General features: G+C 41.7%; 1 protein-coding gene and 1 pseudogene across 1 annotated transcript; both read right to left on the bottom strand.

The window, feature by feature from the left end:
- Window positions 1–474: 474 nt before the first annotated feature.
- LOC148848982 (ATP sulfurylase 2-like) lies at window positions 475–7,260 on the bottom strand. The gene is made up of 5 exons (XM_088951693.1): window positions 6,385–7,260; window positions 4,097–4,502; window positions 3,403–3,663; window positions 1,834–1,920; window positions 475–836 (listed from the first exon to the last, which is right to left on the bottom strand). The coding sequence occupies exons 1-5, from the start codon at window positions 6,954–6,956 to the stop codon at window positions 714–716; spliced, it is 1,449 nt and encodes a 482-aa protein (XP_088807819.1). The 5' UTR covers window positions 6,957–7,260; the 3' UTR covers window positions 475–713.
- A 4,939-nt stretch (window positions 7,261–12,199) lies between these two features.
- LOC148848981 (UDP-glucose 6-dehydrogenase 3-like) lies at window positions 12,200–24,748 on the bottom strand (annotated as a pseudogene).
- Window positions 24,749–25,509: the final 761 nt, after the last annotated feature.

The raw sequence follows: 25,509 nt of genomic DNA, 5'->3' as shown, positions 1-25,509 counted from the left end.
GCTATGTATGTGTGCAATCAAGTTTTAACCATATATAATGTATGGTCTGCATTTAACTTTTATGACCTGCACAAAACCCACAGCAAGTTCAACAATTGGTTTCTTAGAAAACAAAAAAAATACAAAAGGACTACTACCACTAGTAGCCATGCTTCTTTGGTTTCTCTCTCTCTCTCTCTCTCTCTCTCTCTCTCTCTCTCACAGACACACAAACACACACGAGCAGTTTCTTCAGGTCTTGAGCTCATTAGGGGGGATATTTCCCAATATGTATGATTTCATTTTTCAAACATATGACCTGAATGATCACTTTAGGTTGTGTTTGGTTTGAAGGAAAAACTAGGGAAAGGAAGGGAAATGTATGGAAACCTTTACAAACCTTGTATAGGTTTCCCTATGTTTCCCTTCCTTTCCCTACCTTTTCCTTCAAACCAAACATAGCCTTAGGGTTTACTGATTCTTTTGCAAGATGCATTAACACATAAATAAATCATACAAATGGCAAAATACTAAATCCCACGTCAAAATTCAATACTCAAGAGACAAAGCAAAGAAGCATATTAGTACACTTATTTTTGCTCAATTTGAATAGATCAGATGATAATAATGAAATATATCGATGCTCTATTATAGACCCTAGAGTAATTTCATAATCATTCCCTCTGCTGCTCCCCCTCAACCTGATTCCAGAAATTCTGGTTTCAAATGTATATCTAAGAAGACAATAGAGTCTCTTCAACTTGCAAACTCTCATAATATTTCACTAGGACTTGCCATCCCCCGGGGCACATAAACCCATCAGGTGGGTTCTCTCCATTTCTTGCATAAGTCCGCATCTACAACAGAAAAGTAAACCTACTAGCTAAGATTCAAAAAGTTTTACAGAATAAGGGTAAGACGATTTCATAACCTTGATTGAAACAAATGGCTACTATAAAATTCTTTGAGAAATTTTCTTGTGTAAAAAGTACTGTTCTCTGTCTTAGCCTTTAGGAGCCAAAAAGATACCCAATTAAACTTAGGATCCTCATACCATTCCAGACCAAGAATAGAAACAACATGGTCGATTTGTAAAAGGTACTTTCAGTTATTTCCCAATATAAAATGGAAAATTTTAATATTCCTAAATTTCCATCCTGGTAAAGTAAAATGAGAGAAACAAAAGCAACCCTGTAGAGCAGACAGGTCCAATCTAAATGCACAGTATGTGCTACAGTTGAAACATTCTAAAGAGGAAAATTAAGCTCCTTGACAGAATAGTCATAAATAATCTCCCTAACAGCAGGGGAGGCTGCACACAGTGCCTATAATCTCCCCAGCACAATCATTCATGAGAGTTCATGCAGGGGAAGCAATTCACAGTTCCCACCTAGGTCTCCTAAACTACTACTACACAGTACACTAAGAATTCACCCAAAAAGATGACTTAACCATGTTTTTCTTTTATTTTCCTATGAACTTTGCCTTCTCTTTGTGATACTGTTTTCTTGACTTAAGCATTAAAACGCTAAGAAAATTGCTAGGGCATTTTGAATTGGTTAGTTCATGCACAAGATTCCAAGTGGAATGATAAAATTGTTCTACACCCAATCCCGCCTCCCACCCTAGGAGAGGGAAAATGAAAACAAGTGCTTGCATAACATAGTGACACCTCTAATAAAGGTAGACTCTAAGGGAAGGGACACGGATTTCATATTTTAGACAAATAAATAGGGTTTTGGCAGTGTGTAGAAAAAATCTAAACATTCTCAAAAACAAAGACTTAACTTGTTTTTCATATTTTTCCTGAAATAAGTTATTTCTATCAAAGAGAGCAAAAACACATTTGCATACCTTAGTCCCAGATATGAAGAGAAAATCTTTAGCCCGTGAAGGGTCGAAGAATGCCATCTTCTTTTCCAATGTGTCATATGCTGCCACCTGGAAAATAATAGGACATTAAAAAATTAAAAGTTATAATTGTTAGCTGGAAAACTAAAGAAAATTTTCCAGCACAAGTCTCTTGTTCAAAAACCATAAACATGACATTCATCTAATCTAAAAGAATAGTTTTATAAAACAGTAATAAGATCAACATGTTGCATAGAACTAAGTGTAGCAAAAATGTGAATATTGAGATGAATGAGAAAGAACACCAGAAAGGATAGGATCAGAAATTAACTTATTCAAAGGAACATAGGAGCAGCTCCAATAGGCGATAAATGAGGGGAAATGGACTAAGATGGTTTGGTCACATGCAAAGGAGACCATCTAAGTTAAAAGAAGTGATATGTCACAAATTGAAAGGTCTGGAAGAGTTGGGGATAAACCAAAAAGGGCATGAGTTGAAGTAGTGAGAAATTATTTGAGGGCCCATTACTTTATGATGGATATGTCACTGAACAGAGTTAAATGGTGGGAAAAGGTCTGATGTAACCGATCTCATATAGCAATACATGATTTAAGGTCCCATCCATTACTAGGACAAAAAAACTCCACCAATGTGAGCTTGTCTTATGCTACTAGTCCCAAGACCAAATAAATGAGGGTTAAAATTTTTGCCTAATCCAACATGGATCTTGAATTGTTATCAAGAATGTTTTCCTAAAAGTATTTATTTACTTGATCTAGCATGGCTTGGTATCAAGAGAACTATGAGGATCTTTGTATTCCCCCCAAAAGATGCATGTGAACTGAAAGCTTTATTACAATCATGGCAAGTTAGTCACTTCTAGATATTCTACGAACACTGACCAACCGGTAACTTATATAGAGTAGATTTGATATTACATAACAATTGAAATGGGGAAAAAAAAAGTCTAGCTGATAAAAAAACAATAGCATATAGAAGAAGAAAAGATACTCTTGTATAAGGGTTGACTATGATGCCAAAAAGACATGATACCAGAAAAACTTATAACCAATCAACTGGTATTCATCAAAATTCATCTACCAAGAGAGGGGGTTGGTTGGTCAAAGTTATTCTGGAATCATACCTTTCCGAAATTATAGATATTCCCTTGTATATAAGCAGCAGTAACTACAGGAACCTTACCATGCAAGCATTCTGTTAATGTGGTTTTGGAAGCCTAATAAACATTACAATGGTCATACTCAAGGTATTAATTCATTCCTAAAGCTCTATCTTGAATTGTTCAAATATGAGGAAGATTATTGAAAATCTAAGGACAAACAAAATAAACTTCCCAAAAAGTAATTTCACAAGTTTCAAGTCACATGCATGTACAAAGCACTGTTTAAACTGTCAAAAAATAGGATATCTCCAGCAATTTTAAAGATCATTATCAAGGAAGCATTGCAAGTTCTTTACACTAACCATCCACAAAAGTTGTATTTAATAAAAATATGTAAAAAAAACAGAGCTTCAATGGTTGCAAAAACAACGTGTTATTGAAGGCATACCCTGAATGGCAAAATATTTAGCTTTTCCAAGCCAGGAGCCATGCTCAACACCTTTTTCCCATGATCAGGATCATACAAATCCCTCTTTTCCGTTGGATGACCCATACCAGCAGGATCCCGACCAACAATATAGAAATTAGCACCTGCATTTATACGCGCCTTGGCATGCCATTGGACTTCAGTTGGACCAGCATAATGCATGGGTGATGGGAAAATAGAAACAATAGTAGTCTCAGGATCAAGAACACCATCTTCTAGAACCTGAAAAGGATCAAAAACTTTTAAGGCAATGTCACAAATTGTATGGCAGCATATAAATTTGCAAGCTCCTAACTAATAAGGAAAGCCATTGATTTCCTTGAGATAACTATGGTTCTTTTGACCATATAAAAAGTGGATGAAGCACCAACAAGAAACCTTATGTGCTTGTTGAAAGAAATGAGATGGCAAATGATTTTAAGATTCTATCCTCTTTTACCAGAGAAGTAGTGTTCCTTTTCAATTGTTTGCAAACCTTTGTAACAATGTATATGAGCATCCATGGATGACTGTATTTTCCTACCAAGACACTCTCTCTTTTACTGGACAGACACCTAGACAATTGTAGATATTATAGGTTCTAAACCTTTCTTACTCTCCAAAGAAAACAAGTGTCAAACTATTTATGATAGAAAACAAAAAATTGGTTAACAACCTTGCTATGTTGTTCCATCCGAACATCTAAGGGAACATCATCTGCCTTCGTAAAGCCACCTAAAGGATGAAGCAACAAAATTGGATTCTTATAACCCATTTCCAAAAGTCGTCGGCGTGTATCATTCATCAATAATGCATGTCCATTATGCACAGGATTCCTTAGCTGAAAAGCAAATACAGCATCAGCCTGACGCCTATCAAACTCTTTCCGGAGTTCACGGGGTGAGAGCCTGTAGTGATCAAGACAATCATTATATTTAATAGGTTCCAATACTTCCAGATCCCCTCCAATGAGCCAATTTCCAGCTGGACTAATCACCTCTTCAACATAAGGTAATCCCGGTGCAGTTGTACCCCATGTTCTAGCAATCCGTTCTTCTTTATTGTGCTTGTAAATTTGAATACTATACAAAAATGAATTCAATGTTAAAAAAATAATAAAGAAAATCAAGGGAAGAGAAGGAAAGGGATGTCACAAAAAACACATTAGAAATTATGTACAAGTCTTGAATTCGGATAATAGATAAAATTTTGTTCTAGCATAACCTTTCTCCAGAATGCAGATTATAAAGTGTACCAAACTGATGGTTTTGGGACTGTTAGAAGCATGGCAGCATATTTTATCTTTTCTTATATTTAAGTAAGGGTAGTATTGTAATTTCATCTTTTATTATAATGTTAATATAAGAGGGTGGCACTTAGGAGATCTCTCCCTGTTTCCCTACTTTCTTTAGGTTTCTAAAATCATAATTCCACATCTAATCATTGGGAAGGTGTTATAAGGGTGCTGTGTTACCTAAATGGTGCCCTTAAGCCATGGTTTTTTATATAAGAAAGGTGGACAATTATTACTGGAAGGATACTCAGATGCAGATCGGGCAGGATCCTCAATTGATAGGAAGTCCATCACCAACTAATGCACATGTCTAGGTGGGAATCTACTTATTACCTAAAAGGGCAAGTAGTAGGGTGTAATTGCTAAAAGTAATGCTAGAACATAGTATAGGGCAATGGCACATACCACTTGTGATTTAATCTGGCTGAAGCATCTTCATTAACTTGGAGTAACCATCTCCAAACCCATAAAGTTGTTTTGTGACAACCAAGCTGTTGTTCACATTGCATCCAATCCAATGTTCCATGAAAGAACCAAACACATAGAAGTAGATTTTCACTTTGTCAGAGTGAAAGCTACAAGTGGTGACATAGTCACTCCTTTTTGTAAGGTCAGATGATCGGTTAGCTCATCTCTTCACTAAAGGGATGAGTCGTACAAGAATGGATTATGCTTGTAACAAGCTGGAGCTCTATGAAATTTACGCTCCAGCTTGAGGGGGAGTGTTAGAAGTATGGTAGAAGATTTATCTTTTCTTATTTTTAAGTAAGGGTAGCATTTTTATTTCATCTTTTACTATAATCTTAATATAAGAGGGTGGCAGTTAGGAGATCTCTCATTGTGCCAAACGGACCAAACCCTTTTTTCTTAGTGTCAAACCCTATTTTCCCTATTTTCTTTTTCTTTGATCAGCTTAAGGTTGATTACAGATTACAGGGACCAAAAAAAACTTAAAAAAATGTATTACATGATTGTTACTAGGAACTGCACATTTATAGATTTATTGCATGCTATCAACTTATCAAGCTATATGGAACTCATTATATCCACTCACAAATTTTCAAGTAAAGCATATCTTCTGGTATTGGAGAAAGCAATTGAAATGGTAAATTAAGAAGAAAGATCTCTAAGGCAGAAGAGGAGAGGAGGTGGACTTCATTTGCCGGCTACAAACAAAATCATGGACCAAAATAAGTTCTATGTGGACAAAGCCATTTTCTACATTACAAAGAATGAGGTAGAAATCTTTTCCAAAACAAGATGGGTATTCAAAAACTGGAAAAGGTTAGCAACTTCACTATCTATAGTCTAGTACTAGTAGTCCCGCTAACAAGAGAATCAAATTCCAATTCAATTCCTCTCAATTAAATGAAATGTATGTCATAACATCAAGACAATGAAATGGAAATTTCTCAGGCAATTCAAACCACTTTAGGAATCAAAAACTCAGCAAAAATCTTATAATAACAAAAATTGACTCCATTCCCTATGCCGTCCATGAGCTTGAAGTATACAACGACCCTCAAGTTTCTCTTTTTAGGCTTTTCTATGGTCTTCGAAAGTCATAGAAGAAGCCATGTTCCAATTTCCCATCTCTGTTCTAAACGCCAATATAGAAAAGAGTATCAAATTTACAAATTCTCAAGAGGGGAACAGAAATAAAAACTAACCTTCTAAGGATGCCAATCAATTCCCCGTTCGGTCCAATCAAACCCACATTAGGAGAAGACCCGATTTCTTCCTTATCCTTGTCATGAATTGCCAAGACTATAGGAAGCGACATGTTGACGATGGTTCCATCCTTCGACCGCAGAAAGTTAAAATGCAAGCTCTGCAAGTACTCATCTTCCCTCATGAAGCCTCTTAGCGGACTAGCCCACCCCTCGCTAATAACATGAACCCATTCAAGATCAATCTTGGTAAGTTTCACCTTGGGCATCAACTCGGCTTCGGCCCTTTTTGACGCCCTTTCGCTTTCCGGCACAACAAGATCAACGAGGGCTCCACCATCTGGGTCGATCAGAGAGCTCTTAATAACAGAAGAACCATTCACAGAGGAAGAAGAAACAGTAGGCATTGAAGGAAAAGAAACAAAATGTACTAGCGGATTGGAATGGTAGATGGGTCTGGGTTGAATTCTTACGCTTTGGCTTCTTCTTCTGTATACGATGGTTATTGTTGTAGGTTGGAAGTTAAAGTTGAGGTGTGTCGTAGTGAGGTGGGCTCTAATGGTTAATGCCATTTCTGGCAAAGTGAATAAAGCTCCTCAAAAGCAAAAAGAGTAAAGATCCGATAAAATTGGGTCATTGTATGCACTCCTATCCTGCAAGATTGGTAGAGAGGAAGGCTTTTGGCAGACTGTGCCATTAACCAGAAAGACGTCCACACGTTTATGCCAATATTAGAGGATATCTAATACGTAATTACTAGCGGAGGGGCCTGCGTTGCGAAGTCGGCTTCAGTCAGGGCACCGTTCGGGCAAAAGGTCCACTTCGTGTGAACATTTGTAGCGTGCGGGATAACTTAACGCCGTTACAAACAAATTCGAGTTTTCACTTCCCGCCATCGTTTTAACTTCTAAAAAATGATCGAAAATGGAACCGTTATGACCACCGGTTTCCGGGTCGACGGTTTGACCGTTCGGTTTGAACGGATCGCCCATTATAACAACAAAAATTAAAAAATAATTAAAAATAAAAAATGGCCAAAAACTATAGAACAGGTCAACGGTTCGATCGTCTGAGTCAGTAAGTGGTTGATCGATTCAACAGATTTTGGTCAAGGACCTCATTTGGGGTAAAAAAGGATCAGTTGCCTTGAGGGTTCCCGAGCCAAACAATCCAACCATTCGGGTCAATGGCGGTTCGAAACCCATGCTTCCCACTCCTCTCCTCTCCTCTCGCTCGCTCGCAAGTTCTCTTCTCTCTCTCTCCCCCCTTCCAACCGGCGGCAACAAACAATCATTACCGACGATGAACAATAACCATCACCAGCGGTTAGGGTCAATCTTAGGTATTGACTTTTTTTCAAGTCTTCTCTTTTGCATCATGGTTTTAAAAAGTGACACAAAAACAGAACCATTTTGGCCACAGGTTTCTAGGTTGATGGTTCGACCATCCAGTTCGAATGGACAGCCCATTCTGACAACAAAAAAATTAAAAAAATAATTAAGAATAATTAAAAATAAAAACAGCCAAAAATTGTTGAACGGGTCAATGGGTTGATGGTTCGACCGCTCGGGTCAATGGGTCGTTGATCGATTCAACAATTTTTGGCCAAGGAACGAGTTTGGGGTAAAGCGGAAACCGGTTGCCTGGATGGTTCCCGGGCTGAACGATCAGGCCGTCTGGGTCAACGGCAGTTCGAAAACCATGCTTCCCACTCCTCTTCTCTCTCTCTCTCTCCCCCCTTCTAACCGGTGGTGACAAACAAGCATTACCGGTGGTGAACAATAACCATCAAGAGTGATTGGGGTCAACCTCAGGTATTGACTTTTTTTGAAGTCTTCTCTTTTGCATCATGGTTTTAAAAAATGACACAGAAAAGGAACCGTTCTGGCCACCGGTTTCCGAGTCGACAGCTCGACCATCTGGTTCGAACAAACGGCCCGTTCTGATAACAAAAATTAAAAAAATAAAAGATGACCAAAAACTGTTGAATGGGTCAACGATTCGATTGCCCGAGTCAACGGGTCACAAACCGATTTAGTGGTTTTTGGCCAGGAACCGGGTTTGGGGTAAAACGGAACCAATTGCTTTGATAGTTCTCGGGTCGAAAAGTTTGGTCGTATGCATCAACAGTGGTTCAAAAACCATGCTTTGCATCTCTTCCATGAAAAAACTAACCCTAACCAATTTGGATAGTAGCCATCATCACCGAATACAGGCAACCAACAACCATTACCAGTGATGATGGTTGCCATCCAAACCGGTTAGGGTTAGTTTTTTCATGGAAGAGATGCAAAGGAGAAAACTTGAAAAAAAGTCAATACCTGAGGTTAACCCTGGTCACCGATGATGGTTATTGTTCATAGTCGGTAATGATTGATTGTCACCGTCGATTGGAAGCAAGAGGGGAGAGAGAGAGAGAGAGAGAGAGAGAGAGGAAGAGAAGATAACCTACGTGCGAGAGGAGAGGAGAGGAGCAAGAAGTGAAAACTTGTTTTATTTGTAACGGCATTAAACTCTCCTGCACGCTTCAAATGTTCACACGAAGTGGAGGACGCGTGGCACGTTCTCCTTTTGCGCACCGACCTCCTGCGTTGCATGCGCAAAACATGATGGTAAGTGGCTTGTCAAAGGTAAATTATTATATACGAAAAAAAATTGCAAAAGTTAAATTTTTTAATTAAAAGTTTATTGGAAAAAATAGTTAAATAATTGTATTTTTGTTTTATATAGTTGAATAATAATCACGGCTATCAAGCAATAGAGTGAAAGAGAGAGAAATGACTTTTGTAATTGTATTTTTGTTTCATATAGTTGAATAAATGTAAATAGTTAAATACTAATTAATTTAATTTAATAAATAAGTAAATTTAGTAAGATAAATGAGATAAATAGACAATCAAGTGAGAGAGTAAATATATATAAATATATACATGATTTTATGTCTTCCTTTGCTAGCAATAATAATTTGTTAGATTATTAAATCATTAACTAATTAAATGATTTAGTAAAATAAGTTAATAAATAAATAAAACTTTATGTATTATCAATACAAGATTGGTAAAGGCTATCTAAAAATATTTAATTAATTAATTTAGCATTGTTATTGGGTCGGGCTGAACTATTGGGCTACCGAGCCCATGAACAAGCTTAGCCTGATTCGTGGCCCAGCCTAGCTTAAGACTTGACCCACAGACCAGCCCGACCTGAGGCATGGCATGGGCCCGTGTAGGCTTGGACTAAAATAAAATTTTAAGATCTTTTTTTTAATTCATGTTAAATTTTTTATTATTTTTTAAAAAATGGCCTAGCCCTGTTTGTGGCCCAGCCTGGCCTAAGACTTGGCCTGCAGCATGGAACGGGCCCACATAGGCTAGGGTCGTATATTATAAATAATAATTATCTAATATATAATTGTATTTTCAATTTCATTATATTATTTCATTTTATTGTTGCATATATAAATAATTATATACATTCATATAAAATAAAATGTTAAGAACTTTTTAAAATTTTTATCTATTTTTTTAATTTATATTAACTTTTTCATTTTCTTTTTTCAAAATTTTTCAAAAACATGGATTAGCCTGGGTCATGGCCCGGCCTGGCCTAAGAATTGGCTCATAGACCAGCTCGACCCGCATTACGAAATAGGCCTACGCGAGCTCGGGCTGAGAGGTGTGTCAAGCCAACCTCCTAAAATATCACAGGGGAGGGAAGTACAACCAACACAATATGGCCCAATTGTAAATAAAATGAGATATAAAGATAATTTTTAACAAATATGAAAAAGGTAGAAGTTTAGCGGCATCATTGTAAATAGTTAGTAGTGGCACCATTGTAAATAATTACATGTTTAGTATCAAATATGAAAGAGAAAAATGAGAAATGACAAGTTATGATTTGTTTTGTTTTATTCAATGGCATCATTGTAATTAATTAAATTTGTAATGATGCATGAAAAAGAAATATTATAAGATTACAAGATTTCCTTTAGGTTATATAAATAAAGATTCTATTTGAGAAATGCTGGCCATACAATTTAATTTATATATATAAACGACACTACTTCAATATTTATGGTTTATACTTTTTTTTATAAAGAGGAAAGGTGCTACACAAGCCTTATAAGTCACATAAGCAGATAAACTCTAAGTATGTGTTTGGTATAGTGTTCATTTATTAAATAAATGTTTGTAATTGATTTGTCTTCAAAATTGAGAAAATTGCTTGATAAATCATTTATTGACAACTAGGCGCCACATCAACGGTTGAGTGAATAAACGATCAACTGTTGGGAAAGCATTAAAATGAAACTTCCCCCAACGGTTGATACACACATAAATCAAAACTCACTTTTGTAAATATCAATGCGTACGAATGAACATTATGAAAAAAATATTGATTTGTCAATGACATGGTAGCGTTTTGATAAATGTTTATCACAAAACGTCTACAAAACAAAACGCATGCTAAATTCCAATGAAAAGACTTACAATCAAGGAAAATGGAATTAGAATTTGACGGAATAGCCAAATTAGCAACCCAATCAGTAGCTAGATTGGCTTCCCTATAAACATGCTTATACCTTAATCCTCTACTAAACTTCTCCTTGCACATCAGACAATCTGCTACAGATTATAATCTCAGGATCTCTGAAGTTGCACGCCAAATTGTGAGCCTCCCACGCTGCCCAAGCCTCAACTGCGTTAATGGTTGAGTTGCCTAATATGTAACCCTTGTAGTCAATGATCTTACCAGAACAGCCCCTTGCAATAGCAGCTACTGAACAGGTCTCATCACTTGAATGAGAAGCATCGAAATTGATCTTTACAGATCCCTGGTTAGGCGGAGTCCAGGCAGCATAATTCCACAATCTGACTCTATTAGAGCAAGAAGGGGAAACAGTGAAATCATTAAACTCCATAAGATCTTTATTAGCTCTCTCTACAATTAACAGGGGAGAGGAATCCTCATTATTCAAAATCTTCTTGTTCCTACACTTCCAAATGTGCCAAAGAGTAAAGACACTTTTCTTTTAAATGAGTTGACCCCTTAGTGTCTTTATCATGAATTGCTTTCCACCATTCCATAAGTCCAACACTCGAATCAGTTAAAATTAATAAGTTTGGGTCAGTAATCCTCCAAACTTGGACAGCGAAAATACATCCTCTAAAAATGTGGTTGATGTCCTCCACTTCTCCACACCTACAGCATGCCCCATCGATGTTCATTCCTCTCCTCCTAAGCAGATACTTCAAAGGAAGCCTGTAATTTAAGAGGAGAAACAGAAAGACTTTTAGTTTCAAGGGACACAATAAACTCCAAACTAAACCCTTCTAATTAACTAAGTTTTCTCTATTGCAAGACTCAGTACATTTCAATTTATAAGCTGATTTCAAGGGAAAGGCACCAGTCGGATTTAGGCTCAAAATCATTTTATCCTCCATTTGATCTGACGGGATAAAGATGGATTTAATTTTATTCCTAAGCGTTTAAGGGAACCAAGCTCTGGATTTTGTCCTCTCTCCAAACACTTCTCTCTTTATCAATGAATTCACTCACCAATCATCCTCGTTGCAGCCAAGATCGATACTAACAAAAAGAGAAGTATGATCGACCCAACAATCCATCCAAAATTTTATAGAATTGTCGTTGCCTACTTCCACCGATTGGAAGCAACCAAAAGACAAAACACCCTTTTTTATTCTTTTTAGCTCATTACCTTGAGTTTTGAAGAATCAAATAGCTTCTCCCAAATTCAAATACTAAACGCCAAAGCAATCAAACGATCCCTTGTTCATGTTTCTCCTGCATCCTAGAGCCATTGATCGAGGGGTTTGCCAATCAAATAACTGATAAAAACCCATCTCCCCGAGCCTGTCCACGTTCACTATGCTCTGCCCATCTAACATAAATGCCTATTTCTGTATGCTATTATATATCCTCTAACAAACAAGTGTCTTGAATTCAACCCACTCTGTCAGAATGCATACGCCATGGGTTTCCTTTGTTGCCCCGTATGCGTCTCAAACAACACTCACTTGCTTCACAGAGGTGGGGCTCGTGGGCTGGAGATGAAGTGGGTGGTCCCAGTCAAACTTCTTCATTGTGAGATCCCTCTGGATCTGATCTTCACTCACTTGTGGGTCATAGATGCTCAAGTGTGCCTTGTTTCCCAATAAACCCTTTAAAAACATCAATAGCAGGGGTTTCTCTTGTGTCACTAGTGTCCTTGAATGCAAGTCCGAGAATAGCTATCTTCTTACCAACTCGGTTTCTCTTGTGTTGAACATGGAGGAGACAACTCGGTTAACAGAACGGTTCTTCTGGTAGTCATTTATCTCAATCACCTGTTTCTAGTAATTTGCTACTTCAGTGAGGCCATTGCACTCACAGATGTAAACCAGGTTAAGGAACTTGGGTTTGAAGGGAATAGAGATCAATCATATGGATGGCCGAACCCTATAGGTAGGTTGGGCGAAATTTCAAAAATTTTCACTCCCCTCATCTGAAAATCACATTCTCTATTTTATAAAATCTACATTTTCAATGATCAATCTTGAATAATAAACCAAACCAGATCTGAAACCAGAAACAAGAGAGGGGTATACCTGATACAGAGAAACAATATCTCCCAATAGAGGTGTTCACGCCCAAGGTAGGAACCAAAGACTGGTCCCACTAAATATGGCGTAGTATAGGATGGAGCAGAATCAGCAATGTTCTTTCAAAAGAACCGAACCCTTCACAAGAATTCGTTGGAGGACCTTCAGATCAGCCTTCCAAAGACTGATATCAAGATCCAATCTTGATCACTCCTGCTAGAAATAGGAAATCGAACTGGCAGTAATGGCGGCGGCAGGAAGGAGGCGGCAAGGAGAAAACAACTCAATCTTACTGGGTGTTGTGTTCTCTCTCTGAATTTTGAATGTGATTGATCTTCTATAGCTGCCACCCCCTTCTCCCTTTATAATCTTAAAGGGATCAGCTCCTAATCCCATTAGGAGTTGTTGATCCAAATCATATTTGGACCTGAATTCCCTTTAAGAGATAAGGAAAGATCATTATCTTATTTGTAGATTAGATCAGCCCTCTCCTAATCTGATTAGGAGGTTTCTAGATCTGAATTTTGTATTCAGATTTGGACTCTCTGAGTGGATAGGGTAAGACCCTATGCTATCTGCTAATCTAATCTCAAATTCACCCCTTCTTTAACTGATCAAATCAGCCCATTTCGAAATGGGCTTTAGGCTCATTAATAGTATGTGCTCACTTAGCCTTCCAAATTGCTACCCAATTGAGCTTCCTTGTATGGCGTGGGACCCAAGCATTGATCTACACATCAACCACAAGGTTTCGGCCCAACCTTTGTTACAAGGCCTAGCCGAATTCACTAGAAAGCTCAGTGAATCCCTTGAGCCCATCCCATGGACTCTATGGGCCCAACACTTACACTAAGTGGTCCCTGAGTCAAGCCACCTTGTAACACCCAAGGACTGTGCATAGATGCAAGATTATCCCATCAGGTATTACCCTCAATGGTCTTACACTTAACCTCTCAGCCCATAATGATCATACACTGTCCGACAAGAGAGGACCTCTCCCTCAGTTGCAAGGAACAATGTTGCACTCTCTTTTCACATGTATTCTGGTAATTAAAACATTTGGCAAACAATTTGAAATCGTAACATATATATATATACTTTTATATCTTGTATAAAATATATTTTGCAAAACAAATCTCAAGGATTGAAATCGGCTGCCGGTAGTCTTGGTTTCCATCAAAGAGATTGCATCCCCGATCATTACCTTTGTCCGACAAATGGGCTGATCCTGTCACTATGATCACCCACTCAGATGAATTCTCGGATTGTCCCAACAACATACCCAGGTTTTGACCCCCCCTCTAAGGATCTCACTGATTGGCATATTAAAGACAGCACAATCCGACACCTAGTGCAGTATCATAATCGAGTCTAGGGGTCAGGTGTAACTTTCCAGTTTTGCCCGCAAATCTCTAAGGTCCAAGGCAATACTAGAAATATGGTCTGGTTCAAGGTTTCAAGTAATCCTACACTGCATGTGCTTTGGGTCTCACCCTGGTAGTTGAGACAGGCCACCCCAACACCTGGCAGCACACTAGTGTCAGCCTCAGCAGGATAAATCTCCCCAGACTTATCCAACGGCTATGAACATTCTAAACTAACACGAGTCTCATTAAGTGTCCAGTTTAAGGGTATTACACAGAAACACACCACAAGAACACGAATCAAATATGCACTTTATTCATTTACAATAAATTACATAATGTACATCATTCTGATTGGAGCTAAGGGCATACAACTATCTAACAACTCCCACTTGCACTTAGGTCCAATCTGGTACAAGTCGGAGTCCCAGACTTTCCACGTGTTTCTCAAACACTTTTTGTGTCAGTGCCTTAGTTAATGGGTCAGCCACATTCTCCGCTGAAACTACCTTTTAACATCAATCTCCCATATATCCAGTGTTGTCACACAACAGTGGAATGGGTGATGTGTGGAATTCTAAATTCCAGAATGAACACCTTCATTCATAAGGTAGCCTCACGTACGACAATGTGTTCGGCTTGGGTTGTGGACTATTATTTTCACTACTTAGGACCCATGTTTGTTGACTTTCAGCAAATAGCACACAATTCTATTGTGAAAATATACCCAGATGTAGACTTTCTATCATCTGGATCTGGCTGGAAATCGGCATCAGTATACCCCTGGATTTGTAGAGAGCTACCATCAAATACCAGACAAAACTCTTTTGTCCTTCGAAGGTACTTTAGTATATTTTTCATAGTGGTCCAGTGCTCCTGCCCTAGGTTGGCCTGGAATCTGCTTACCACACTCACTGTCTGAGCAATGTCAGGATGAGTGCACAACATGGCATACATGATGCTCCCTACGGCTAAGGCATAGGGAACGTCCTTCATGCCTTCAATCTCCTCAGAAGTCTTGGGAGACATCTTCTTGGAGATAATGACTACATGCCTGAAATGAACATTTCATTTCTTAGAGTTCAAAATGTTGTATCTCTTGACAATTTTGTCAATGTAGGCAGATTGGGATAATCCTATTATCTGCTTTGACCTATCTCTATAGAGTCGAAGACCCAGTATAGAAGGCTTCTCCAAGATCTTTCATGGAGAATTGCTATGAAAGTCATACTTTCACCGTAGTCAACATTCCTTCATCATTCCCAATGAGTAGAATGTCGTCTACATACAGAACCAGAAAATGTAACCTTATCCCCACTGGACTTCCTGTAAACACATGGCTCATTCGGGTTCTGCTCAAAGTCAAACTTTTTAACGGTAGAGTCAGACCAGATGTTCCAACTCCTAGAAGCTTGCTTAAGTCCATATACGGATCTATTTAACTTACACACCATGTGTTCCTAACCCACAGCTATGAAACCTTGCGGTTGTTGCATGTAGATATCTTCAATAAGATCTCCATTCAGGAACGCAATTTTGACATCCATTTGCCAAATCTCATAGTCATGGTATGTTGTTACAGCTAGCAGGATCCGAATGGATTTAAGCATGGCCACGGGAAAAAATGTTTCCTCATAATCGATGCCCTCTTTCTGAGAGTAGCCTTTTGCCACAAGACGAGATTTGTAGGTCTCAACCTTACCATCGGGGCCCTTCTTCCTCTTATAGATCCATTTGCAACCAATTGCTTTTACCCCGGGGGTGGATCTACTAGAGTCCAGACTCCATTGGTCTCCATTGATTTCATCTCAGCTCTCATGGCATTTACCCACTTCAATGAATCTATGTCCAACATAGCTTCCACATAAGTCACGGGATCCTCCTCACTAGCCAAGGCTTCCACTAGGTAACTATCCCGGTCATAGCCAAAACGGACCGATGGCCTGGACACCTGGGTAGATCTTCTAGGTTGGTCAATACCTGGAACCTGTGGGACACCTCCCACTGACCCTGAGCTCTCCTCATCAAGAACTATTTTTGATGGTGTGAGTCCAAGATATATTCAGTCTACAAGAACTGTGCATTTCAGTTGTAGAACACCTTCTGCTCACTTGGGTCATAGAATAGGTAACCCATAGAGCCTTTTGGGTAGCCTATGAATAGGCAACGGCTGGTCTTGTATTCCAACATGTCCACACTAGTTCTTTTAACGTGTGTAGGACGACCCCAAATCTTCAAGTGTTTAACACTTGGTTTCTTTCTAGTCCAAAGTTCGTATGGAGTATTCAGAACCGATTTGGTTGGAACCCGATTCAGCATGTATATCGCAATCTCTAATGCGTAACCCCAAAAAGATGTGGGTAACTCTGAGTGTACGAGAAGTGACTAAACCATATCCAATAAAGTCATATTCCTCCTCTCTGAAACACCGTTAAGCTATGGTGTAGCAGGAGGAGCCAACTGTGATACTATCCCGTTGACCTTCAAGTAGTCCCTGAATTCGTCAGAGAGATATCCGCCTCCTCACTCGCCGAACTGCAATACACAACCTGCCCAAGCTCAAGGGTAAGGAAGAGGTAAGCTCGGGTGAAAGAAAAGCCACTCCGCTCCTCTCTGTACCATCCTCTCTGTCTCCTGAACTCTTGGTCGTCCTAATGCCCAAGGACTTCAAACTACCTACCCTGGAAAAATATGATGGATCGTTCGACCCGAATGATCACATAGACGCCTTTCAGTCACAGTTGCACTTGGCAAGGGCCAGTGAGTCCTACATTGGCATGGCTTTCTCCACCACTTTCAATGGAGTGGCCTGTACATGGTACAGGAACCTCGCGCCCGAATCGAAAAGAAGTTGGGCGCAATTCATGCAAGTCTTCACTTCTCACTTTGTCACCAGCAAGCGGTGCCCAAGGACCCAGGAGAGCCTCCTTGGCATAGTACAGAGGGAAGGAAAATCTATCCGAAGTTACATCAAGCAGTTCAATGACGCTTGTTTACAGATACCCGACCTGGACCCCGTAGTTCGGCTTACCACGGCCAAGAGAGGCATCACGCACAAGGAATTCAAGTGGCACGTGGTGGTTAATCGGCCCAAGATGGTAACCGAGTTCCTCAACCTCGCGGACCAGTTTATAGGGATGGAGGAGGAAATCAACCACAAGGGTGAGCAGGTCCCTGAAAAAAGAAAAAGGGAAGTCGAGTCCTGGACCCAGGGGGACAACAAGAAGAAAAAAGACCTAGCTCAGGGAGCAAGGGCAGGTCAGCCTTTCCGAGCTCCACTAGCAGAGAGGACAGACTACATGCCCTAGAACGCAAAGCGGGCCGAGATCCTTATGGCGATCTAGGATGCCTCGTACGTGAAGTGGCCACCCCACCTGAGAGGGGACCCTAGTGTAAGGAATAAGAGTCTGTATTATAGCTTCCATAAAGATCATGGTCATAGTATCGAGAGTTGTCAAAACCTCCGCGACGAGATAGAGGAACTCATCCGTCACGGATACTTAAGAAATTTTGTACAGAATAATAATAAAGCAAGTCGGTAGGGGGGGCAAAGTAGAGATGCTTCCGATTCTAGTAGCAAGCAAGCAAAGTAGCCGCAAAAGCAGCCCCCGGAAGAGAGACTAGTTCGGGGGACTATCCATGTGATCGTCGGAGGATCGATCGTCGCGGGCTGCAGCTTGGACATCAGCCCACGAGGTCGGAAGGGAAGACTAGAACCCCCCAAAGTGGCCCAAGATGGAAGACCCGATCTTTTTCACGAAGGACGAAGTTCGCAGGGTCCACTACCCCCACGATCCCACAGGTACTCCCTTGGTAGGCTTCAGCGGAGAGGAAGTCAGGCCCTTGGGCATAATTACAGTACCTGTGGAAGTCGGCACCTAGCATAGCATCATAACTCACATGTTGAATACTGATCCTGAAGTTAGGCCCGTTAGGCAGAAGAAACACAACTTATCCTAGAGCGTTGGAGATCAGTTGATGAGGAGGTTGGGAAGCTCCTCACAACCAACTTTATTAGAGAGGTTCATTACCCGAGTTGGGTAGCCAACCCTGTCCTTGTAAAGAAGGCCAATGGTAAATGGCGAATGTGCATCGATTATACTGACCTAAACCGAGCTTGTCCAAAGTATTGCTTCCTGCTCCCCAAAATTGACAGCCTGGTGGACGTGACCTCAAGGCCCGAGTTGCTGAGTTTCTTCTGAAAACTTGTAAATAAGTTGTTCGAGACATTGATCGGCAAGAAAGTAGATGTTATGTAGACGACAGGGTCATCAAGACTCAATTTTCAAAAGATTTAATAAAAGATTTGCATTCTATTTTTGAAATTTTGCGTAAGTTTAATATGAAGCTAAACCATACAAGTGTGACTTCGGTGTCACCTCGGGTAAATTCCTAGGCACACCGTCAACAGGCACAACATTGAGGCCAACCCAAAAAAAAATTAAGGAAATCTTAGATTTGAGACCACCCCAAAAATTGAAGGAGGTTCAAAGGCTGAATGGCAGTATAGCCGCCCTGAGCCGCTTCATGTCCAAATCGGCGGATCACTACCTGCCATTCTTTAAGGCAATTAAAAGAAAGCTTTTAATTGACCAAAGAGTGCCAGTTCACGTTCGACGAGCTCAAAAAGTACCTCGCCAGTATCCCAGTCTTAACCCGACCTGAGGAGGGTGATGTTTTGGAGTTGTACCTCTGCAAGTGACGAGGTGTTCAATTCGGTACTGATAAGAGAGGTAGATAGGGTCCAATGACCTATCTACGATGTTAGAAAAGTGTTGTAGGGAGCAGAGACAAGATATCCAAAGATTGAAAAGTTGGCATATGCTCTAGTCATTGTAGATCGGAAGCTTCGCCCGTATTTTCAAGCTCATACTGTCGTTGTCCTCACCAACAAGCCTTTAAGGCAAGTTTTACTCAAGCCCGAGGTCTTTGGTAGGTTGACAAAGTGGGCCATTGAACTCAGCGAGTACGACCTCCAGTACAAGCCGCGAACTGCTATCAAGGCCCAAGCCTTAGCCGACTTTGTCGCGGAATGCACTTTCAGCACCGAAGTCCCCAGGCCGATCGAGCCCGAGGCCCCCAGGCCAAATGAGCCCAAGGTTTCCAGACCGGTTGAGCTCGAGCACCATGAGGTAGCAACCAATACAGCTTATCTCCTAGTTAGATCAAACTCGAGCTAGGATGAGGAGACCTGGATCCTTCACATAGACGACTCGTCCAACCAACAGGGCAGTGGAGCTGGAATCATTCTATATGGGCCAAGCGGGGTGAAACTAGAGTATGCGCTACTCTTTGAGTTCACGGCATCCAGCAATGAAACAGAGTACGAGGCATTACTAGCAGGGCTTCCTCTAGCAAATGAAGTGAAAGCCAAACACATCATCGTCTGTAGTGATTCTCAGCTCGCGGTTAACCAAATAACAGTTGAATACGAAGCCCACGACCCAACCTTGATCGCCTACTTAGCCAAAGTAAGAGAGGCTCTACTCAACTTCCAGTCACATTTCATCAAGCAAATCCCGAGATCAAAGAACGTTGAGGCCAACGCCTTGTCCCGATTAGCCAGCACCAATGATAATACCACGAGAATCGTGTACATAGAGAATTTGCCTCGGCCTAGCATTCTCGGGGGGGGGGGGGGGGGGGGGGGGGGGGGCAGAGGAGGTTGCTCCTATCATTCAAACAGAGCCGAGTTGGATTGATCCACTCATGAGCTTCCTACTACATGGGACCCTCCCTGCAGATCGCAATGCCGCCAGAAGGGTAGAGCGCCAGGTGGCCAAATACGTCATAATAGATGAACGGTTGTACCGAAGGTCTTACACGCTCCCCTATCTACGTTGCTTGCAATCTTTCGAAGCCGAGCTCGTGCTCCGCGACACTCATGAGGGCCTGTGCGGTGGACACTTGGGGGGCAGGGCTCTCGCCCAAAAAGCACTGCGACAGGGATACTACTAGCCAACGATGAAGGCAGATGCAATCGAGCTCGTCAGAAGATGTGACAAGTGCCAGAAGTACACCAACATCCACCATCAGCCTGCCGTCGACCTAAAGTACCTCACCGGCCCGTGGCCTTTCACACAATGGGGGATCAATATACTCGAACCATTTCCATCAGCAACAGGACAAAAGAGGTTCTTGGTGGTGGCAGTTGATTATTTTACCAAGTGGGTAGAAGTTGAACCTCTCACAACAATCACAATGTGGAATGTGTAGAACTTCTTCTAGAAGAATATTATGTGTCATTTTGGACTACCCCGAGTACTGATCTCTAACAATGGTAAGCAGTTCAAGGATATTAAATTCTAGAACTAGTGCAAAGATATGGGAATTCAACAAAATTTCACCTCGGTGGCACATCCTCAAGCAAACGGCCAAGCAGATGTCACGAACAGAGCCATTCTCCATGGACTGAAGGCACACCTCGATCGAGCTAAGGGGCAATGGGTAGATGAGCTACCTAGTGTATTATGGGCTTATCGGACCACGGTAAAGACCGCAACAAGCGAGACTCCCTTCAACCTCACTTATGGCACTGAAGTAGTCATCCCAGTCGAGATCGAAGTTCCCATGCTACGTTTGGAAGTGTATGATGACAAGGAAAATGAAGACGAGCTACGCACCAACCTCGACCTACTTGACGAGTTACGGGACCTTGCATACATTAGGACCGCGGCCTACCAGCAAAGAGTAGCTCGGTACTATAATGCCAGGGTCAAGAAGCGGAATGTATGAGCTCGATGTTGGTAAAGTTATGGTGCCTGAGCCCGGTGTTGGTAAGCTCGGGCCAAATTGGGAAGGAACCTATCGAGTAAAGCGGGTGCTCGGGGAAGGAATGTATGAGCTCGAAACCCTAGAAGGGAAACAAGTAACTCGGGTATGGAATATTGTCAACTTAAGGCAATATTACCTGTAATCACCGAGCTGAGTGGACTGTAGTCGCTCCCAGAGCCTAAGGGCCAATACGCCAAGCTAACAAAAGACCTCGGCACTATAAGATCCAATCGCCTCTTCGGCATGGGCGAACTCTAGAAGGGGGTGGACTGTAGTCACTACCAGAGCCTAAGGGCCTATACATCGAGCTAAAAAAAGACCTCGACACTATAAGACCCTGTCACCTCTATGGCATCGGCGAACTCTAGGAGAGTGGACAATAAGTCACTCCCCCAGCCTAAGGGCTAAAACGCCGAGCTAACGAAGACCTCAACACCATATAAGACCTAACCACTTCATCGGCATAGGCTAAGTATTAATACCAAAGGTGCAGGCAGCTCGAGTGTGAATCCTATGATGTATAGCCCGCCCCGATATACAAGTTGGACCCGCTAGGGATAACCGACTTCAACTTAAGTAACCCAGGTGCATACAGGTCGAGCATATGCTCACTGTGTTGATCACCTCGTGTACATTATAAAATAACCCCTACTAAGTATGGGGAGATAGCTCAAGATGACGATAGTCGAGAAACCCCACTTTCGATGCTTAGCTCTAGCAGTTCGGGTGAAATAGTCACTTCGGCAAAAGAGAGAATCGCATAACACTTAGCAGAAAAAATGAACATTTCAATACTAGTTCTAAAAAAGAAACCGGGCCTAACAGCCCGGGAGAGTACATCAGTAAAGCAGAAAGAAAAGAAAGAGAATCGGGCTCAACCGCCCAAGAGCAACCATTTCAAAAGTCATTTTTCAGAAGAAGAAAAAAAAGAGAGCAACCAGCCTCAAGGCCCCACCTCCTCTACATCCTCGTCACTCTCCTCCAGGGAGTCAGGCTCCTCCTCCTCCGCAGCGTCCGCCATCTTTGGGGCCAGGTCTCTCATTGTTATGCCCTCAAGGTTAAGGCCGAAGAACTTCTTCAGAACCATACATCGGCAAACCTTGAACCCCAAGCGGTAGGACTTCAAGCCATATTCGACCTAAAGGTCATGTGATGTGTGGCTCATTGTGACACTAGCAAGTGCACTAGCCGTTCAAGTAATAAAGTAGTGAGTGAAGTATCGTTCCCACGAGGATTTAGGAAACAATTACCAATACTAAATTGAGCACTTCTTATCTGATCAACAAATAAATCAAAACTCTAATGAAAGCTAAGAAATCCTAAATTAAAATCTATCTAAATCATTGGTCCAATTGCCTTCAATTCAGGTTAGAAGAGTAAGCAGTAAATGTCAATCTCAGAATTCAGCAATCTATCAATTTGGATCATTCGAATGAATCATGATTGAGCCTTGGTTTGGTGAAACCCCAAGGTCATGAACAGCCTCTCTCAAGCGCATGTTCATCCTATGCATGAGTGACGGTTCTTCTATCTCTAGCAAGAATCTAATCCCCATGCATGCATTTCTTCAAACACTTCTAAGGCATCAATTCAAATCTGAATTGATCACCAACTGAATTGTGCAAATTATCTCTAACCTTGCACTCAATTCAGTTCTTGAATAGTAGATCTGAATTCTTAGAGTCTCTCTCAAACACTCTAGGAATTCCAAGCTGTAGATTAATTCGCCCAATCTGAAATTTGCAGATCTGAATTCTCTTTCAAGCAATTCAGATCTTGCAATCTCAGATCTGAGAATTCAGATCTGAGTTTTGAAGGTTAGTTGGCCGAATTGATCTGCAATCACACCCTTATTCAAGAAACTTCAAGTACAATGCATGACCATTTGAATGAATTAAAAAGAATTAGATTGCTGAACTGAAATTTTACAAGCTGAAATACATCAAGGAAGAATGGAAACAAAGAGAAAGAAGAAAGAACATATAACTAAGAAATTGAATTCAAATCAAAAGAGAATGAAACTACAAATGATTTATTACAAAAAATATTTGAATCACAATCCCTCAATTCGAACTCACCTTCTTCTTCTAGCTTGCTTGTCTTGAACTTCCTTCAGCCCTTCTTCTTCTTCTTCCTTGCGCCTAGCCTTCTTCTCTTCTCTTCTCTCAAGGTGGCCGAACCTCTAAGAGTGGGAGAGCCTTCCTCTCAAGCAATTGAACAACTTTCTCCCCTCCTAAAGGCCTCCTTATATAGTTTTTCAAGGGGGCTCTTGCCCCTTCTTGAAGCCTCTAGAATGGGGTGTATTACACCCCTCATGAACCTTCTACAGTGCTCCCTCCTTCTCTTCAAGAAACATCTAGGAGTTGCCGCCCCTAGCTCCCTTTGGGCTGCTATTTGGGCTACATCTTAGCTTGCTTTTGAGCTCATGTGGGCTACACTCTAGGCTGTTATTTGGGCTAAAAATGGGCCTTCCTTGCTGGGCCGAATTCTACTCATAGCTAGGCTTTATTTTCTTGGGTTTTCTCAAGGAATTCACTTGCTCTTTTTGGGCCGAAGTGCTCTCTCTTGCTTCCACGACCGGGCTGGACTGAAATTGGTCTTTTTGAACATTCTTTTCTTGCCTTTTTCCTTCCTTTTCTTGGATTGATTATCCCTGAACTTATTCTTAGCATTAAGCTAAATTAAGGCAAAAATTAATAAAACCGGCATAAAAATCCATGCTAAAGTCCTCAAAAATTATAGATAAATTGTAAGTTCATCATCATGGAACTGCTGGAACTCTTTGAAGTCCTACACCAACTTAGCCCGCTCTGCCTCCAACGTGGCATCGAAGTTTTGGGTCCTCTCGTGGAGCGTGGACTCCAAGCTCTGGACTTGCTGGCGAAGAAGCTCCCTCTCCGCCGCCACCCTCGAAGACTCCTCCCTGTAATGGGCGGTCTCCTCAAACAGTCGGGAGATCCGCGCTTCCTAGTCCCTAACGAGCAGCTCCTGGGCCTCGCTCCCCTTCTGAACTTGGAGGACTCATCCCGGGCCTGGTTGAGCTCGCATTGAAGCCTCTGCACTTCCAACCTCTGATCGACGGCGTCATGGGAGTGGATAGCAATCTGACAGGCCATGGCATGGATGGTGGAGTTCAGCTACCAATATAAAGTCGAAGTAAGTAAGGGGGAGAAAGAAAAGAAAAGGGGGGGAGAAAAAAGGGAAGAAGCAGGCACTTACCACCATGTAGTGAGTTGATGCTAGCTTGGTGAGCTGCCGATGGTGTATCCCGACCCAACTCGTGACCTCCTCATGAGTGACCGCCTGTCGGCTCCTCTGCGAAGCCACGAGGAAGTTGGTGACGCTTTTGTCCCTTCCCTCGGTGGGAAACCATGGGAAGACGGTGGGGCCGGATCGCACGGCTGAAGGGTACTGCTCCTAGGGTGGGACCTCTTCTTCTTCGCCACCTCCCACGGCTACTGCCTCAAAGGGCACAGGTGGGACCTCCGGCGGCAGAACAAAGGCTGGATCCGCAGCCTTGAACTCGGCGGCCCCAGAAGTGGACGCTTGGTCGGGGTGCAACCTCTTCGCCCTACGCTTTTGGTTACTCGACAAAAGGCGATGTGCATCCACACTAGACATGTTGGCTGCAAGAATCACAAGGCATTAGTCCAGCTCGAAAAAAAAAAGAAAAGAAAAGGCGACCTAAAGGTGACCTACTAGGGCTCAATCCGGCCTGCATGAGCTTGTCCTCAGCCAAGTAGTCCCAACAGAAGAAACCTACCCCCGCCCAAGACTGCAACGTTTCCCAAACATTCGGGTTCATCTCAATGCCTAGATCCTGAATGGTGGCCCTCTAGTGGGTCGGAAAGGGCCACCCCTCGGAGTTGCGAACTACAAAATAACCCTGCTTCTAAGCTAGGATCCTATTTGGTAGATCGTGGAGGAGCTTGAAGCCAGGACGAGGGGAAAAGTAATAAGAGCGCCTTTCTGGAGGGGCTCCGGGGGAGGCATTCTTAATTGACAAGATAGTGGCAAAGATATCAAGGGAAAGAGGAAGACAGTAATCGAAAAATAGAGAAATTTTCCCAACTACATTCCAGATTGAGTTCGGATGGAGTTGGTCTATGGTGACATTGAAATGGGCAAGAACCTCCACTATCAAAGGATGTAGAGGGAGCTGGAGACCAATCACGAGTTGCTCCTCAAAGACCACGATCTCGTCGTGGTCGTGTTCCCAGGGATAGTTACCGGATGAGAGGCTGTAGATGAGATCCCTGGGGAGGTTATAGTAAAAAACTAGGGCCTGAAGCCTCTCCACTGACATGGAGGAAGGGCCAAAGCTATAAGGCTCTCGACCTTGGGAAGTGGAAGCCAAGTTACTGGAGGCCTTCAAACTTCCA

Source organism: Nelumbo lutea, chromosome 6, assembly GCF_056320005.1.
Source record: "Nelumbo lutea isolate HS-2025 chromosome 6, American lotus-T2T, whole genome shotgun sequence".
Taxonomy (NCBI): Eukaryota; Viridiplantae; Streptophyta; class Magnoliopsida; order Proteales; family Nelumbonaceae; genus Nelumbo; species Nelumbo lutea.
This window is presented reverse-complemented; position numbering and strand designations above follow the sequence as displayed.